General features: G+C 37.5%; 1 protein-coding gene across 11 annotated transcripts in view; it reads left to right on the top strand.

Moving 5' to 3' along the window:
- Positions 1 to 17,215, top strand: part of dab2ipb (DAB2 interacting protein b) — a 54,549-nt gene that overhangs the window by 24,616 nt on the left and 12,718 nt on the right. For 9 of the 11 annotated variants that reach the window (XM_077737114.1, XM_077737116.1, XM_077737113.1 and 6 more), the window contains 4 exons: positions 927 to 1,045; positions 14,711 to 14,864; positions 15,022 to 15,120; positions 16,054 to 16,608. In XM_077737114.1, the coding sequence (XP_077593240.1) occupies positions 927 to 1,045; positions 14,711 to 14,864; positions 15,022 to 15,120; positions 16,054 to 16,608 (927 nt within the window). Of the gene's footprint in view, positions 1 to 926; positions 1,046 to 6,222; positions 6,592 to 10,798; positions 10,975 to 14,710; positions 14,865 to 15,021; positions 15,121 to 16,053; positions 16,609 to 17,215 lie in introns of those variants that run through there. The other 2 variants (XM_077737124.1, XM_077737123.1) reach the window with 2 other exon arrangements.

The following is a 17,215-nucleotide window of genomic DNA, read 5'->3' as shown; positions in this document are numbered from 1 at the left end:
TTGGCGTCGTCCTGACAGTTTGTTTTATTTATTATATATATTTTTTTTTAATATTCTTCCCATTCCAAATGCCTGCTGCTGACAGTTGCCATGGCGACGGGCAGGCGCTTGGGGAGCGCTATTGCAGATGTTGGACGCGGTGAAAGCGAACATATTCGAAGAAAGGCAGAGGGGGGATAAAAGAAGGAGAAGGGAAATTAGCCCCCCAATTACTGTGTTTGAATAGTAACCAGTTTGGGAAGAGATGGTGATGACATTAGCTGGGAAGTACAACATGCAATCAGCCAATAATGGAGATAGTAGGGAATTGAGTTGGATCTATTTTGTGTCCTATTTACATTTTTAATTTGCTGCCAGAGACGATGTTAGACGTTTAATTCAACCTTTTTTGAGCTGTGATTTAATTTTTTCTTTGAAAAAATCTGAAGGTACACCATTGACTGAAAATCTGATGTAAAATTGTATTGCTTATATTCAAAATATAGTCGTTTTAGTCAAAGTTATATCAATAGGAATCATATAAAGCCCAAAAATACTCCAAAATCTTACCAAAAAAAATTTCACTGACCTAATGTCACCAAAAGTTGATTTTTACAGACCTGGCACAACTAAATAAGTAATGTAACGGTTTTAATCTAATAATAGAATGACTTTTTGTTCCAATATTTCTTAAATCTTTTAATTTGATGACCTTCAAACCAAACATTTTACAATTCTAATATTGTAATAGTGCAATCTATGTATAAATTTCAATTTCAATCTCATTGTGGTCCAATTTTAATCATTTAAAATTAAGAATATTTCAACTCATGAACAACTTGTATGTTAAAAACTCATCCTCAGTTCAGATTTGAATATGATAACCATAATTTACCTTGAATCAGACATTTTATAACAGTTTTTTTGTTTGTTTTTTATTCTTTTAGGGCTTCCTAAGTCGACGTCTCAAGGGTTCCATCAAGCGTACCAAAAGTCAACCCAAGCTGGATCGCAACTCCAGTTTCCGACACATCCTGCCTGGTTTCAGGAACCTGGACAATGACAGGTACTTACACGGGTTAAAATCTGAGAATTGCTGTTGTCAAATTCATATAAAATTGCTGGGAACCATTTATGCTATTTGAGGAGATAAGCAGCAAAAAATCCAGACATTTTGACATGCGCCGTTTGTTCATTTGCCTCCCTTATGTGATGATAAAAATCACCCGAGAGGGGTTCACCCACCCACGCTGGGAAATGGGACACTTGCAAAATGGGAGGCAGCGTCACCCCGCTGGGCGACAATTGCACTCGTTGGGGTGATGAAATGTGAGAGGAGAAATGGAGGGAATTTTGTAACTAGGCATAAAAAAATGCTTGCTGTTTTGTGGATACGTCAGGGCATTTGATGGCTCATAATTTGCTTATTCATGCAAAAAGTGGGATTAGAAAATGATGAAAATCCAAGGTCAGAAATTGTATGTAGTATTTGCTTAACTGAACACACATTTTTTATATCAAAAAACATAAAATTGACCCCCAAATATATTTAAAAATTATATACCCCATATTTGTAATGGTATAAAACATGCAAAACAGAAATCTGTCCTTATTTAAAACCACAAAAATATGTTTTCTTCATTTTCTACTTATAGAATACCAAATTAATCTTACAATAACAAGTATTTATAGCATTAGTTTTCTGGATGCACAGAACACATAAATAAACATAAATATAAATATTTTCTTCCAGAAACCCCATCGCACTCCATTAACGATTAATTCCTTTTCTTTTGTTCTCAAAATACATAAAAAAATGATAAAACATTCCTCAAGATAGTCATTTTTTTAATGAAAACCTTGTTTTAGCTCCATTATACATGTCCCCCACCATGTAGTTAGTTTTATTCCATTTTTTTTCGTGCCTGGAACACATTTCTACTGCGTCAGTTTGCAATTTGTTGTTTCTCTCTCTCTTTCTGCCAAGCTATCGGAGCGTTGCCATGTTGTTTTCTGACGTGTAGCGGCACACCAATCAAGCATTTCTCCAGGCGCTGCGTTATTATGCAAAGGGGATAATATTTGTTTGTCGGCTCTGCAGCAGTTGATTGGAACTCATTTCGGCTTTGATGTGATTGGGCGCTTGCGTCGACTCCAGTTCCCTGGAGATTTTATTCCTTTTCTCCGTCACTTTGAAAAGTAAAACTCACCCACCCGCAAATGATCAAAAAATAATGTAGATTAACACATTTCTCATAGATTTTGGCATCAATTTGGCCATAAACAACTTTTACGATTTTATTTGGCAACCCAAACCAATCCAATATGGACCAACCAATCACAGCGCTTATAACAGGACTTTGTGATTGGTTTAAAAAAGGGGAGTGGCTTCCAATATGGGGCGTTTCCCATGAGCAATGGTCAGGTGTTGTCAGGTGGGCAATGTCATATTCCGAGAGAAAAATTGTAATATTATGAGATTGAAATTATATAATATGACGAAAAATGAGTTTATATTGGAATATTGCAAGATTCTAATTGCGATATTGGCAATTATGTAGCTTATTTTTAATGTAACGTGACCAGAAAATCACATTCAATCTGGAAATATCCAATAATGTGATGACATTTAGAGTTATTAAAATTGCTGTAAACACACTCCAGGTGCTGTGACCGCAATATGCAGGACTGAAGCGCCCCCAAATCCTGATTAATCCTTCATGCCCAGTTTTATTGACATATTTTATAGCATGATTTAGGAATATTGAGAAAGCAAAGATGCAGATTTTATACATACTAGTGTTTATCGTTTTGAAAATGTTTAGTTTTTGAAAGTATGTCGTTATTTAATTATCAATGAATATTGAAAGACTATTCATCTATTAATTTATCTTCAGGGTCGTTAAAAAACATTTAAATGAAGCTTGTTTTTTTGCAGTCTTTGAAGAGTGGTACTCAATTCCCTTTGAAAGTCTTAAAAATTACATAATAATAATTAATCTGGGAACTGAAAAGGTTAGCGGTGATTATTCACTATTTTAATCATTAGAAATCTCCCAAAAAATAAATAGCTTTCTTCAACAAACCCATGTTACAGTTTTTAAGAGCATGTATTTGTTATTTCCCGGGAACATCAAAGACGATTTAGTCATTTTTAGTCATAACTTCCTAACATTTTTTTTCCAATCCTTCCACAAAATCTGCTAGTGAAGCAATTTCGTAAACATCAAAAATAACCTTCAAATACCCTCCTAACATGCAGTATTTTTGGTGCAGTTATTTTACTCATATATCTTCTACCCCCAACCACAAGATGGGGGCAGTGTAATTAAACAAATACTGTAAATTTAAGGAAAAAAATGAAGAATGAAAACAGGGTATATTTTCACCCAACCCAGATTTTGCATTAATAACCTCTATACATATACACCTATACATATATACATATATACCTATACATAAATACCTATACATATACATATATACATATACCTATACATATACCTATACATATATACCTATACATATACATTGGCATATATACCTATACCTTTACATATATACCTATACCTTTACATATATACCTATACATATACATAGGCATATATACCTATACCTATACATATATACCTATACATATATACCTATACTTATATACCTATACATATATACCTATACTTATATACCTATACATATACATATATTTATACTTATACTGATACATATACATATATTTATACTTATACTGATACATATACTTATACATATATGGCGATATGTTAAAAATAAAAATATTGTTATTGATCATCACATACTGTAATTTCACATTTATCATACACATACTCATAATTCCATTACCAAATCATATATTCTTTTATTATTCTTGCCCCCTCAAAAACTGAATTATTAAATGAGTCATCTGTCTTAGACGTTTGTGTTCCAGATGTATTGACAACACTTTACATGGTGGATAACTTTTATCATCAGCAGTGACTCAGAAAGTGCTTCCAAAATTGTAGATTCACGATGTAAGGATGTAGTGGAGATGGAGTCATAACGGAATCTGAACGCACTCTTTCATCACCATCATTAAAATGTGAAAAGACACCACCATATCGCCATCACAGTCTTCAGAAGCGCGATGGGGGCTGTTGTGGTGATGGAGCATTTATTAAGCTTCAAACGGCGTTTTTTTTATCTCTCATCCTTCCCCTTCCGGAGCTCCATGTCTTTTTAACCGTCCTTTTAAATTTGTACTTTCCGAGAAGTGACTTTTAAAGGATAAAAAAAAATGAAAAAACACAGAAAGTTATAGCTTGAGTGCTACTATAAGAGAACTAATCCATTTTGAAGTCAATGGTCTATAAAATAAGTTATTTATTCATTATCCAACACCAAAAATGGGCAATATTTATTTATTATTTACTACAAATATGTATTTGTTCATTTAATTATAGTAGCCTCTGATTTTTGAATGAAATTAAAGCCTTTACAGCTTATTGCAGAGCCGTTGATTTGCAGCTTTCATTTTCTTAAGTTATGCATTTATTTTATGCTATTTCAACAAATAGTCTTGAATATACTTTAGCCATGTTTTAACACTAAGAGGCCATTTGTTAGCAGATCCTTTCAGGTTTTAATTATTTTTGTAAATTATTTCTTCTTCCCTCACATTCAGTCATAGCCTGGTTTATAAAGTCAGTATTTTCCTTTAAAAAAAATTAATACAATAAAACCAGTAAGCTGTTGTCCCTGTTGGGATACCATGTTTTATACTTATATGTTTTCCTGTATTTTATGCATTTTTTTTTGTCATTTCAAATTGTGTACGCCGTAAAACAACTACGGGAATTTTCCAAGTACATTTTTTTTTTTGTAAAACCGATCTTTTTTTACCCATTTTGCCTCTAAACCGGATCGTATCGGTCACTTGTAGCACACAAAAACATAATCGTCAACTCCTAATATTGTCTCGCTTTAAGCCTGATATGCACATTCGTCTTTTACAGGTCCTTATATAAATATAGCATGTCAGCAAGCAATGTACCCAGATGTAAGTGTCATACAGTACAGTACTTTGCATTTTTGACAGTATTAACTTATGCAAAAAGACTTTAAATCGATCTCCTGGATAACCATAAATCGACCTTAGTCGTCTTCTTCTTCCTAAATTGCTTAAATCTGCTCTACTATAGCAGAAAGTAGTACTACACTAACAGTCACAATTCCAAATTGGGTCTAGCCTTTAAACTACGTATGAGACACCATATAAATCACTCAAAAATATAGTGTGTGTCCCAATGATTTAACAAGATGCCTATTGTATTTTTATGTGAGCTCCTCCCATTGCTGCTTGCATTGTGTTGGTGTGCATACTCGTACTGTTTGTCCAGAAAAGAATGGGTTGGGTGATGTCATGTTTGATGACATCATTCAGCACGGACGTGCAGGGAGTAGAGATTAGCAGGGCCAGAGATTTTGTTTGTAACTGCCTTTCATCCGCCGGGTGGTGCTTCTACAAATAGCCATTGTCGACTTAGTTGGTTTTTTTTCACTCAACTTTTCAAATTGGATCTTGATACTTGCATTCTATTGAATTTAAATAACAACAGTTGACTGGAGAAGGGGCGGATTGACACTTGACAGGACAAAGAACACCAGTAGAGGGGGATGCTTGAGGGTTAGTTCTAGTATTGTGGCACATAGACGTGGATTTATAGATTTTAATTAGATTTTACGATGGCGGATCAGTTTTGGAACAGTTGGCATTGATTAATATAAAAGTACATTATAGAAGGAATAGTTGTGGAGTCTAGCTATTTAATAGTAAAGAGCAATTTTGTACTAGTTCTAGTTTGTGCTTTTCTGTGGCATGTTTAGACCACCTTGGCTCTTTAAATCAGGTGATCCATGCGATTGGCTGGCTACCAATTCAGGGTGTTTTCCACCTGGTGCCCAAATCTAGGCTCCATGTCATTTTGTCATACTGTTGTTGGGCTTTTAAGGGGAATATAAATAAATCATTTTACATTTTAAAAGCATACACTTATGACTTCACCTTACATGGCCACATCCAACATGGTGCAAACGTTCAATCCACTGCACAAAAAGGCATCTCTGCGTATTTGTCTATCACCTAGCCTGCACCACACATATATACCCATGTGATAGAATAGAAACACACCACGCCTCCCCCTTTTTTGCCTCCCAGCCTGCCCGTATACCACATCCAGGCTCCTCCCTGCACGAGGAGACAGCGATGGCGAGGTGCAGTCAATCACTGACAAGAGAAGGGAGAGGTTGAATCCGACCAGAGGACAAAAGACAAACCAACGCCGCCGGAATTTAAGAAAAAAGCGGGGTATGTTGAACGCGGGACTGGGTGGGGGGAGTCGTGGTAGCTTTTCAGCCGGGTAAGGAACCGCTAGGGAGGAGGAAGTCGAGCAACAAGAGAGGGGGAGAGGACGGACAAACAAAAAAAAGCATCCATTCCTCCCTCACGGGGGTTCTTCTTCTTCTTCTATCTCTCTCTTGCTCTCCCTTTTTTCTGCAACCCTCCTTCTTCTTGTCCAGCTTCACAGTGGCTCGCTCTTGGAATTCTAACGATGCCTGGTGAGTTTCATCCCGTCGCTTTGCTTTGCTTGCTTTTGGGTCTTTTTATTTTTTTTTAAGGGAGGGACTGTATTCCGTCTGTGTGTGTCAATATTATATAATTCCCAAGGGAAGGATTTTTTTCTAAGGGATTGTTTTTAATTGAAGTGGAGTCTGAAAAGGCATTTGACTGCAGCTGATAAGGGTTTTGCTTGCTATCCGTTCTTCTGGTGGTGCTAGCGGGCCGATAGGCATGGCACGTCACCTTATGTCCGTAGGGATGATTTTACTAGTGTTTGTCTTTGTGGTTTGTCAAGGTTTTTTTTTCTGGGTACCGATGATGAGTCACTCTAACATTTATAGATTTGTTATCTTCCGATTTGTATTTAGAGACAACTTTTGACTGTTCTAGTCATCATACCGCACCAAAACCCAATATTCTGTCCTTAGTCACCAGGTCAAGCATCGTCAAATAGACCATAAGACTTAAGTATTCTAGTTGGGAGTCAGTAAAATGACTCTTGTCATCAAATCGTCTAAATATTTGACAGAAAACTCAACAAAATGAGACATTTTTCCTCCCTTTAGCCGGACAGAGTCCACTTAAGGCGTCAATGTCTTGTCCTTAGAAATATGGTCCTCTAAAGAAGACTATAATCCTTAGAGACGTTGTAATATGTAGTTGCCTTTTGTGATGACGCTACCCGTCTTCCATACAGCAAAAATAATCACCCGCGAAACTAGACAAAGTGACGCAATTACATCATGCAAACCACACCAAGTTATGCTTACAAACAGATGCTACTTAAGAGAACTGAAACAAACAAACCAAAGTCTTAAAAAGGCTTTTTTATTGCCTCCTGTTCTGGCTAAGACATTTTTTTTAAAACTAGTACCCATTTCTTTTCTGTTCCTCGAACAATTGTACATTTCTTTAATCCAATCTGTCTTTATTCCAGTCTGTTCAAGTCACAGGTGTCTACAATTCCCTTTTTTCTAAAACAAAACCTTCTAGTAGACATTCCAAAGCTGTCAGAATCCCAAATTAGCAATCCACATCTTTAAAAAATGCTCTTTCTCGGCACTATGTCAATGTAACACCTTATATAAATATACATGAATCTGCAGGAGTAAACCTTGAGTCTAAAGGTCGAGTTCCTTTCGTTCCCGGGCCAAGCTGAGTGACTGAATCCTTATCTCCGATTACTGTGTACGCGTTGTTGTGTCTCAGTTCATTCCAACTTGGAATCGAAGTGAAGGAAGACGACGGTGCAGTCGTCCGTGTAAAAGCGGGAGTAATTGCTTGTAAGGTTCTGTTATGCTGTAATGGAATAGTCACTATAACAGGCAGTGTGCTGCAAATGTGCTGCCGATTACTTGAAGAACTGTTTGTACTCTAGTCTTTATGGGATTGAAGTATATTCACGCTAAAATAACGATATTTTATGGACAGTTTTTTTGAAATTGACTTCCGATATTTAATCTAAGTTGGTTGTTTTTGCCTGTGGATCCAATCCAATCTAAATTCATTCCTAAATTGTTTTTAAGGGTTTTGAAGTCGAGATTTAATCATGAAGGATCTTCCCAAACCCAACATTACAGACCTGGTAAATGTAGATGAGTCCCAAGGACTTTTACCAAGTCATCTCTTTGCATTGATTCCAATGGAAGCTAGCATTTGTATCAGGCTATTTGTATGCAGTACACCCCTCTGTACCTCCCCTTCCCCCTTTTCTCTCTTCACTGCCAGCCTTGGGGGTGAGGGGGGGTGTAGCGGGGCGCGTGAGAAAATGCTTGTATGCACATGAATGGATGTGTACAAGCTAAACGCTTACATGGCGTCCTTAGTCGGACACGGGGATGTGATGCGATCGCGCCTGGCGTTAAAGGGGGAGGGATGAGGACCACGGAAAATGAGGATGGCGATGAGATGCGAGTGACAAAGCAGAAAAAAAATGAAGGCGAGGCACACAAAGCAGCGATTCCATCACGACAGTTTTTCGGTTTGTCTGACTGGTGTTGTTATGCAACCTCTGTCCTCTAGGTTTATGCTATTTACTGTTTATAATTGGGTTCAGGATGGGATACAACAGTTTTTCTTTTAATATACTAGAGCCTGGCCTAATTGTCTTTGTGTGAGAATGACTAGGGATGTTCTGGATTGGTGTTTAGCCAATCACAGTCTGAAAAGAATTGCATTAATATACTGTATACAATGATGGATTGTTTAAACTAAGATGGTTTTGGGTTGGATTGGTTTCAAACCATTGGTAATTAGGTATGGTATGACCTTGGATTGGTTGCCAGTTGAACCTCTATTCAAGCTGTAAAACATTTATATCTGTAAAATGGCATTGAGTTCCAGGTATGAAGAGAGAAGGGAACTACATAGTCACCTCTAGAGCCAGCTCTTGTTATTGTGTTGGATTTTTTTGGTAGCTGGAAGTGAAGAAAACATGTTCCTACAGTACCAATTGATCAAATTGATCAGGTTTTTTCAGGATAAGCAACTGGACACCAGTATTGCAGTGACTATACTGATCGTTGGTATTGATAAGTGCTTTGCAAGGGGGTATTAAGTGATTTTATTTTTCGCCTTACATAGTCTCCTCCGAGTCTTAAATGTCATCTTAGGGCTCATTTGACCTTCAATGCTTGAGGATCAGGAGATGGCTAGATATTTGTTTTTATCTAGGTTTAAAAGCTATGTAGAACAGTTAATACTCTCTCATTGGTTTGTGATTTTCTTCCTTGCCGTTCAGATGAAGCAGTCAACTAGATTGCGTAAACGGGAGAAAGCAGTATGTGGGCCACTAAACTCCTATGAGTTAGCTTTTAATATTGTGACGTTTTAGAATTTAACCCCAATGTCATTTTTACCACTTCCACCATATCCCCGCCCCCATTTAATCCTCCCAGCAGCTGCACTGCCAAACAAGCCCTGTATAATCTATGACATCATCACAGAATGGGATGGAATGAGGAAATCCCCCTCACAACATAACAAAACACCCTTTTTAAATTACGGGCCTGTGTAGTTAACCAATAACCAGTCACTCTTCCACGCCAACATTTGTTTACCGACAACTCCAGAAAGCTGTAATTCGGTTTTTTTTTGCTTGGTTCTCCGGACATGTTTTCCCTGGCTGTTTCCTGCTGTGGCGGAACTATGGAGGGAGGGGCCCCACTTCCTGCAAGGCTGACTCGCGCTCCATATATGTCCTTGAGATCCACTGGTGCGTAGTGAACAGCTTTTGTAGGACTAGTTTTGAAAAAAGAGAGAAAACTTTGAGGTTGATTTATTTAATTAGAGGATAGCACATATTAATGAACATATTTATATTTATGATGATGGACATATATCTAAATATATAAGATTGTAGTCAAGGGCTATTTTCCATCTTTAATTTCTTGTTTAGGTTGAAGATAGATGATGGTATTTACAGTTTTAGACATAATTGGAATCGTAATTTTGTTTGTCTAATAGACAGGCTTTACGATGATTGGCCAAGTGGTTCAGATCGTATGTTAATGTGTATTGAGTTCCAGGTATGAAGAGAGAAGGCACTTTTTTGGAAGGGAATTACACAGTCACCTCTAGAGCCAGCTCTTGTTAATGTATTGGATTTTTTTGGTACAACATCTTGCAGTGTAGTAGGAGCTTTATGATCGAATATTTTGTAAACTAAGGTGGCATCTGTATATTTACCTGTATTCTACAATTTTCTGTACTTTCCCCAGTTGGTAATTTTGTGGAAAAACCGTCAAACATTGACCTACAAATTTGCCGTCTTTAAAGTTAAAGTAGTTGGATGATAAAGGGTTAGTAGACACTTGCAAATGTTAAATTTAGGGCCTTCTTTTTCTAGACATAGAAATCTGATGATGTTGCCAATTATAATGCCAATATTTTATGTTGGTATGGACCATAATAGCAGCTTACTGTAAACACTACCACCCTGAAATGCTCTTCTTCATTACATTTTTAGATATTAACATGCCCTGTCATGTGTTACATTAATATCAGTCATAGTTCCCTCTTTCACCTGTGAAAACATTGGCTTTTTTCCAGCTTTTTTTTCCTTCTTCCCGTAGTCAAACCATTTGGAGTGCTGTCTTTTTAAATGTTGAGAGGAGTGTTGTGTTGCTAGCAACGCACAACCTTTTGGGAACTGGCGTTTAGAAGGATAGAGGTTCTCTCTCTCTCTCTCTCTCTCTCACCCGTTGCTTTTCCCAGGACTCTTTGGAAGGCGAAAAAAAGCGGAAGCGAAAATACCAAACAACAGACATCTGTTTTTTTTGTTTTTTTTCTGAGGAATGAAAGCCACAAGAGCGACGCGGGAGTCGCGCTTCCATCCTGGAAACACTCCGCCGAACCATGTTTCATTTGTTCAGCAGCAGGGTGTAAGTGTACCTTCGTGTCGAGAGTTCATCTCGGGGTGTGGGAATCTATCGGGAGTTGAGGGAAAAATGTCAGTTCTTAGTCTGGAGGGTCGTATACTTGTATTTTTTTGTGTTGTATCGAGTTTTGTGCAAAAGAGCTAACAGGCTTTACAGCAGAAGGGAAAAAAACATGGCATGTTTGGACTTGATGGCAGAAATATTCAGCGCTTCAGGCCGTACTGAATAGAAAATCAGCTTGCTTAGCCGAATCGCACTTGTTGTCGATTCGTAACGTCATACCGAATCGGGAAACAGGGGGTTCGAGTTCCACGTTAACCCAGATCCTGCGAATCCTCTGGACAGCTGCCGTTACAGATGCGAGACCAGTTAATGCATTCAGGATATCTCTGCACAATCACATCATTCCACTCGCCTTGGCAATGGCAGTAGATTCAGACCATGAGGTTTGCTCACTCCAGTTATCCGATTCAGATGAAAATTCTTGACCTGAGCACAGTTTGACTCGTGATTTAACTCGTAAGAAAGAACAGTTTTCTTTCTCTGACTCAAGTTGGGTGGAGTCCAGGTTTTTGTAGACTTACATGGAAGAACTGTTGTTTTAACTTGAAAGACTTTTGAAATATTCCACTCATTTGACTCAATCCAGAAGTCAATTAATGACTGACTTTGATTTGACATTAACAGATTTTCATTAGAAACTACATTCTCCTTTGTTTTGCATAAAATACCCAGAAAATTACTACCATTTCTTGACTTAAGGGCATAAAGCAAAGTCCGATAATTCTGCACGTGGGTGTCCATACCGGAATAGTGAATGCATTAAGAGGTCAAAGATCACACTAATGACTGCACGCTTAAGTAGTGCACTAAGGCCAGAGGTCAAAGGTTAGGTTACTGATGCAACGTACCAATGATTGGCGCCATGGTAACAAGGTCGAGTTATATTCAGCATTAAAACAGCTTAGTAGATAATTTTTGGTTTGCATCTATTATTGCAATAGGTTTAGGACTATTTCTTCTAAGAACAAGGACGGAAAAAACCCAAACAAATGTTTTATTGTTGCATAAAACTTCACTTTTGCAACTTACCAGAAAGTGCTGTTGTAATGACAGCATTATAGCTTGAGGCTAGCACAAAGCGATTGGAAAGAAGAACGGAAATACTGCTTCTCACTTCTTGACCTGAATATTCAATCAGCCCTGTGGCACTGGACAAAGACAAAGAGACGAAAATATAAGCAGGACAGGCGAAAAGGAGGACACTGAATATCTTCCCACGCAATAGCAAAGGCACAAGACAAGTGCTCCATTTATTTGCGACTTTTACCATTTTATTCATGCTCTGCTTGTTGGCTTTTCTGACAATTGAGCATGTCAAGCATATTAAGTTGGCCTCAGTACTGGTATACTCAGTATCCAGGCATAATAGTCAATTTTATGTTCTCTGACCCTCGTCCAAAGGGTTGCTTTTCTTTCTGAATTCAGAAACCAAAGTCTCCAGATTTGATTTAATGAGATTTTTTCAGAATCTGTGCTGTTCACAGGCTTGTTCGTTAATTGTTAGCAGGCTCACTACAATTGCTGCTGAATCAGATGGTTCTCTTCCTTAAATTGAGTTTGCAATGTCTCACCACAAAGACAGAATCATATGATTTGCTTTGCAGAATCCCGTTAGTGGACTTGCCGGAAACACTTTACCGACTCCAGCGGCTTGACAGAAATAGCTATTAGTCCCACGCAATGCAATAGTCAAGTCTGACTCAACCAATTAATGTTTCCTCTTAGTCTTAACAATTTCTAGTCAATCAACTAAATCCACAATGTTCTCAGCAAATCAAAAAATCTTAGAAACCATAGTATTTCTCTGTATGTCTCCTAATTTAAGGCCTAAAACACCAAAGACTCAAAGAACCAATTGGTTTACTGCAGTACTACAACTGGCAATTCAGAAATATTAAATACTGTATTTTCAGGACTATAAGGCACACATAAAAGTCTTAAATTTTCTTTAAAATAGACAGGGCGACTTATAATCCAGTGTGCTTTATATATGGAAAAAATATTAAAATGTCATTCATTGAGGTGCGCCTTATAATGCAGTGCGCCTTATAATGTGGTGCGCCTTATAGTTGTGAAAATACCGTAGACTTGAGGTAGTAAACATCCGTTAGCAGTGTTATTTATCGTAAATTTGCTTCAATTTGACTGCAATAATTTTAAAAAAGCTCAATTAAAGGACATATTTGACTCCAATAGACCCAAATTTGTGCTTTTCTTAGGTAAGCCACTAGATTAGAATTTTTAGTTTGATTCTAAATAGTTCTAATCGTTAGTTCTTGCTCTTGAATTAGTTGAAATTCATATTTTTTTCCCTGTTCTTTTTGTTCTGGAGTGTTTTTATGTCACGGTATTGACATCTTTACTGTGGTATGACTGTGTTGCATACAAAAGGATTGCATTAAGAAGCCTCTGAAAGGCTGTCACGAGAAAACACTTTGTTGGCTATGTATGTATTAACATCGTCACCACACATGTTGCTTTCCACACGCCATCTCAAAGTACAACAGTATACTTTTCTTCTTGTTGTCAGGGCTTGGTTATCCGCAACAACGTGAGATGCATTGGGCAAACCCTCTCTAACGCGGTTGAGTGCTCCGACAATTACGTGAACACTACTTTGTTTTATTTATTTTACAATGCATAAGTGGGCAGGTTGCCACCCAGACACACTTAGGATCTATTACACTCCTTGACTTATACTCCTAAAGTGTGTTTCCATTGAATAGCCAACACAGAAAGGGGAAGTAGGCTATAATATTAATTCATCACTGGAAATAATATGGAAGTCTACATCTTTTGAAAACACTGCATTTTAAGCTGGACTGAAATTTGATGTAGCATAACATATATTTGCATTATTTATTTTGAAATACTTGAATTTTTGTTCATGATTCTAAACTTGATCATAATTAGAATAGCGATTAAAGTTTTTTATTTCCTTAACTGCATTCCACAATTAATGGTAGTAGTCTCAGGATAAGAAATACAGTAATACCTCGTTTATCGCAGTTAATATGTTCCAAGACCTTCCACAATTGGTCGATTTACAAGGACAATGTATAGACAGTGTTTTTATGGTGTTTATTTATTATTTTAAAGCCCTCTCATCTAATATTTAACTCTGAAGATACAAATGACCTTCCAGTTTCTAAGTAAAGAATATCCAACTGTTATTTCCATGTGATGAATACGCGATAGTCGATTGTGACTGTTTATATCCCATAATTCATTGTGCCGATACATAAAATATACTTTTTTCATACATGTTCATGTCTTTTAGTCTAAGAAAAATAACCCTACATATTGAAAAGTGTTGGAAATTAATCTGTGGATGATCTATTGTCCGCCATATATAAAAAGTCATTATATAATGATGAGGCAGTCGGGGATGGATGTTTCCCAACTAACTAATTCTGTTGATGTTTCATTTGTCTGGCATTAATGCTAATCAATGTGGGTTTGCTTCTGAGGCATCCTGCTTACTCATGCAATAGCCGTGCTACACCAAGTGTCCATTAGTAGATGATAATGACAAAGATGTCGCGCAAGGACTCGCTCGGAGGCGTCCTCACACTTTTGCTCCCACGCACTGGCGAGTGCTGCATATGCTCGCCCTCCCGTTGATTGTTTTCCTTTCTTCTGAGTCATTTCTCATCCTCTTTACGCTTCTTCTTAGATCTCATCTGATGCCCAGGCTCAAGGAGTCTCGCTCCCATGAGTCACTGCTCAGCCCCAGCAGCGCTGTGGAAGCCCTGGACATAAGTATGGAGGACGAGGTTATCATCAAACCCGTGCATAGCAGCATCCTCGGTCAGGATTACTGCTTTGAGGTAAGATTCGAGTCCAGGGGTTCCAATGAGATCTCACATGGGTCCAACCAGGTTATTTTTTGGTCCGAAAAGCTAATTTTCTTGGTGGTAGATCAGTTCCAAATCCAGATTTGATGATTCTATTCATCTAAGATGATGTTGACTTTGGTTTTGGCAGGTGACGACGTCCTCGGGGAGCAAGTGCTTTTCTTGCCGCTCGTCAGCCGAGAGAGACAAATGGATGGAGAACTTGAGGAGAGCCGTTCAGCCAAACAAGGTGACCTAGAAATCTAGTACGGAATCTGGGGATGATTGACAAATTTGCTTAGTACTGTCTCTTTAAATAGCTGGAAATGAAAAATATTACAGTAACCCTTCACTTTTATTAAGTGGAAACACTATAGCATAATGAGGAATACATATATCTATATTTGGACCTTTTTTTGTATGCCATGATATTGAAATTATGTAAAGTAATTATTTTAATGTCAATGTCAACAAATTATTGTATTTATAATATAAATTTGTGTGTGATTAATCATTGGTATTTTTTTAGATGTTTTTTTATATTTTATGACTAAATATTGTTAATCTTAATAAAAACAAGGTCATTTTTTAACTGAAAAAGACTCAGTTATCATCCTCATTAATACTCTAGGGTTAATTTAAGAAAGACTCAGGTATTATCCTAATTAATACCCTAAAGTTAATTTTTAAAATGCCTTTTAGTATTTAACTCAATGCCCACCATTGACAACAACAGAAACACAATTTATTTCACCCAGGCTTATGTATCATATTCCTAAAATATATTTTATGGAGAAAATGACAAAAATACCCCCAACATTTCTTAGAACATCCACCAATTTTCTTTTTAATTTAACTTTACCTTACAGATTGCTTCCTTTCATTTCCATCCAACAATTAAACCTTGTTAAAAATGATAAAATATTCCGCTACTCTAGCAAGAACCCAAATTTCATGAACATAGACATTTCCCCAGCACTTACTGTATAATTCCCACAAGATGTGCCAGTATATTTGACATGAAAAACACCCTTAAAATATTTTTTTCCCCTTTGTCCCGTATTATTATCACCACCTATTTGACAGCCCGACTAAGGCCAGAGTAGAGGGCGTAATAGTCACCATTCTCCCTTCGCCATTCACTCACTCAAGCACTTTTCCCATCACCGTTATATATCCACAGGACAACAGCAGGCGGGTTGAGAACGTGCTACGACTATGGCTCATCGAAGCCAAGGACCTCCCCGCCAAGAAGAAGTACTTCTGCGAACTATGCCTGGACGAGGCGCTTTACGCCCGCACAACCTGCAAACTCAAGACTGACAATGTCTTCTGGGGTGAACATTTTGAGTTCAACAACCTCCCGGCGGTGCGTAGCATCACGGCGCACCTCTACAAGGACACGGACAAGAAGAAGAAAAAGGACAAGAACAACTATGTGGGATTGGTTAGCATCCCCGTGGCGGCCGTGAGTGGGCGGCAATTTGTGGAGAAGTGGTACCCGGTCAGCACGCCCAATCCGACTAAGGGGAAAACGTCAGGACCAATGATTCGTATTAAGGCGCGATACCAGAGTATGAACATTCTTCCCATGGAGCTGTACAAGGAGTTTGCTGAGTATACTACCAATAACTATATGCTGCTTTGCTCCGTGCTCGAACCCGGAATCAGCGTCAAGAATAAAGAAGAGATGGCGTGTGCGCTGGTGCATATTCTGCAGAGTACCGGCAAGGCCAAAGTAAGTTGCGCCGTAAACAGAAAAAAAATGATAAAAAAATAATTGAGCCAAAAAGTCCCATTCATTTCCAATGGCAAAAACATTCAAAATGTATCTCATTCCACATTTTTTTGGTCTTTTGCTCATCCAAAAACATATTTTTTAACCCAAAAACATGCAGTCCCACCTTAATTTGACAAAAAAAAAGCCAAACAAGAAAAACGTTGTTAAAATAATTGACCCAAAAAGTCCAATTAATTTCCAAATGGCAAAAACATTCAAAAACATTGTCTTTTACTCATCCAAAAACCCATTTTTTTCCCGAAAACATGCGGTCCCACCTTAATTTGACCAAAGAAAAATACAAATATATTTCTAATATTATCAAATATGTCCAGATAAACACCAGACGTGACCTTAAAAAAGTTAACAAGAACCAACCCAAAAATCTCCAAAAATCTAAACCCCTAAAACTAATAAAATTCTATTAGTAAGTCTTTGCCAGCCTAAGAAAACAATAAATAATTAAGAAATCATTATCTTTCAGTCCCAATAATGGCCCTCAATGACCAATCAATTTCTATATGAGGTACTTACAGATCCCTTCTTTTAAATTTTGGGTCATTTT

This window comes from Stigmatopora nigra, chromosome 17 (genome assembly GCF_051989575.1).
Source record: "Stigmatopora nigra isolate UIUO_SnigA chromosome 17, RoL_Snig_1.1, whole genome shotgun sequence".
NCBI lineage: Eukaryota > Metazoa > Chordata > Actinopteri > Syngnathiformes > Syngnathidae > Stigmatopora > Stigmatopora nigra.
The sequence above is the reverse complement of the archived record's forward strand: the minus strand, read 5'-3'. Positions and strand labels throughout refer to the sequence as shown.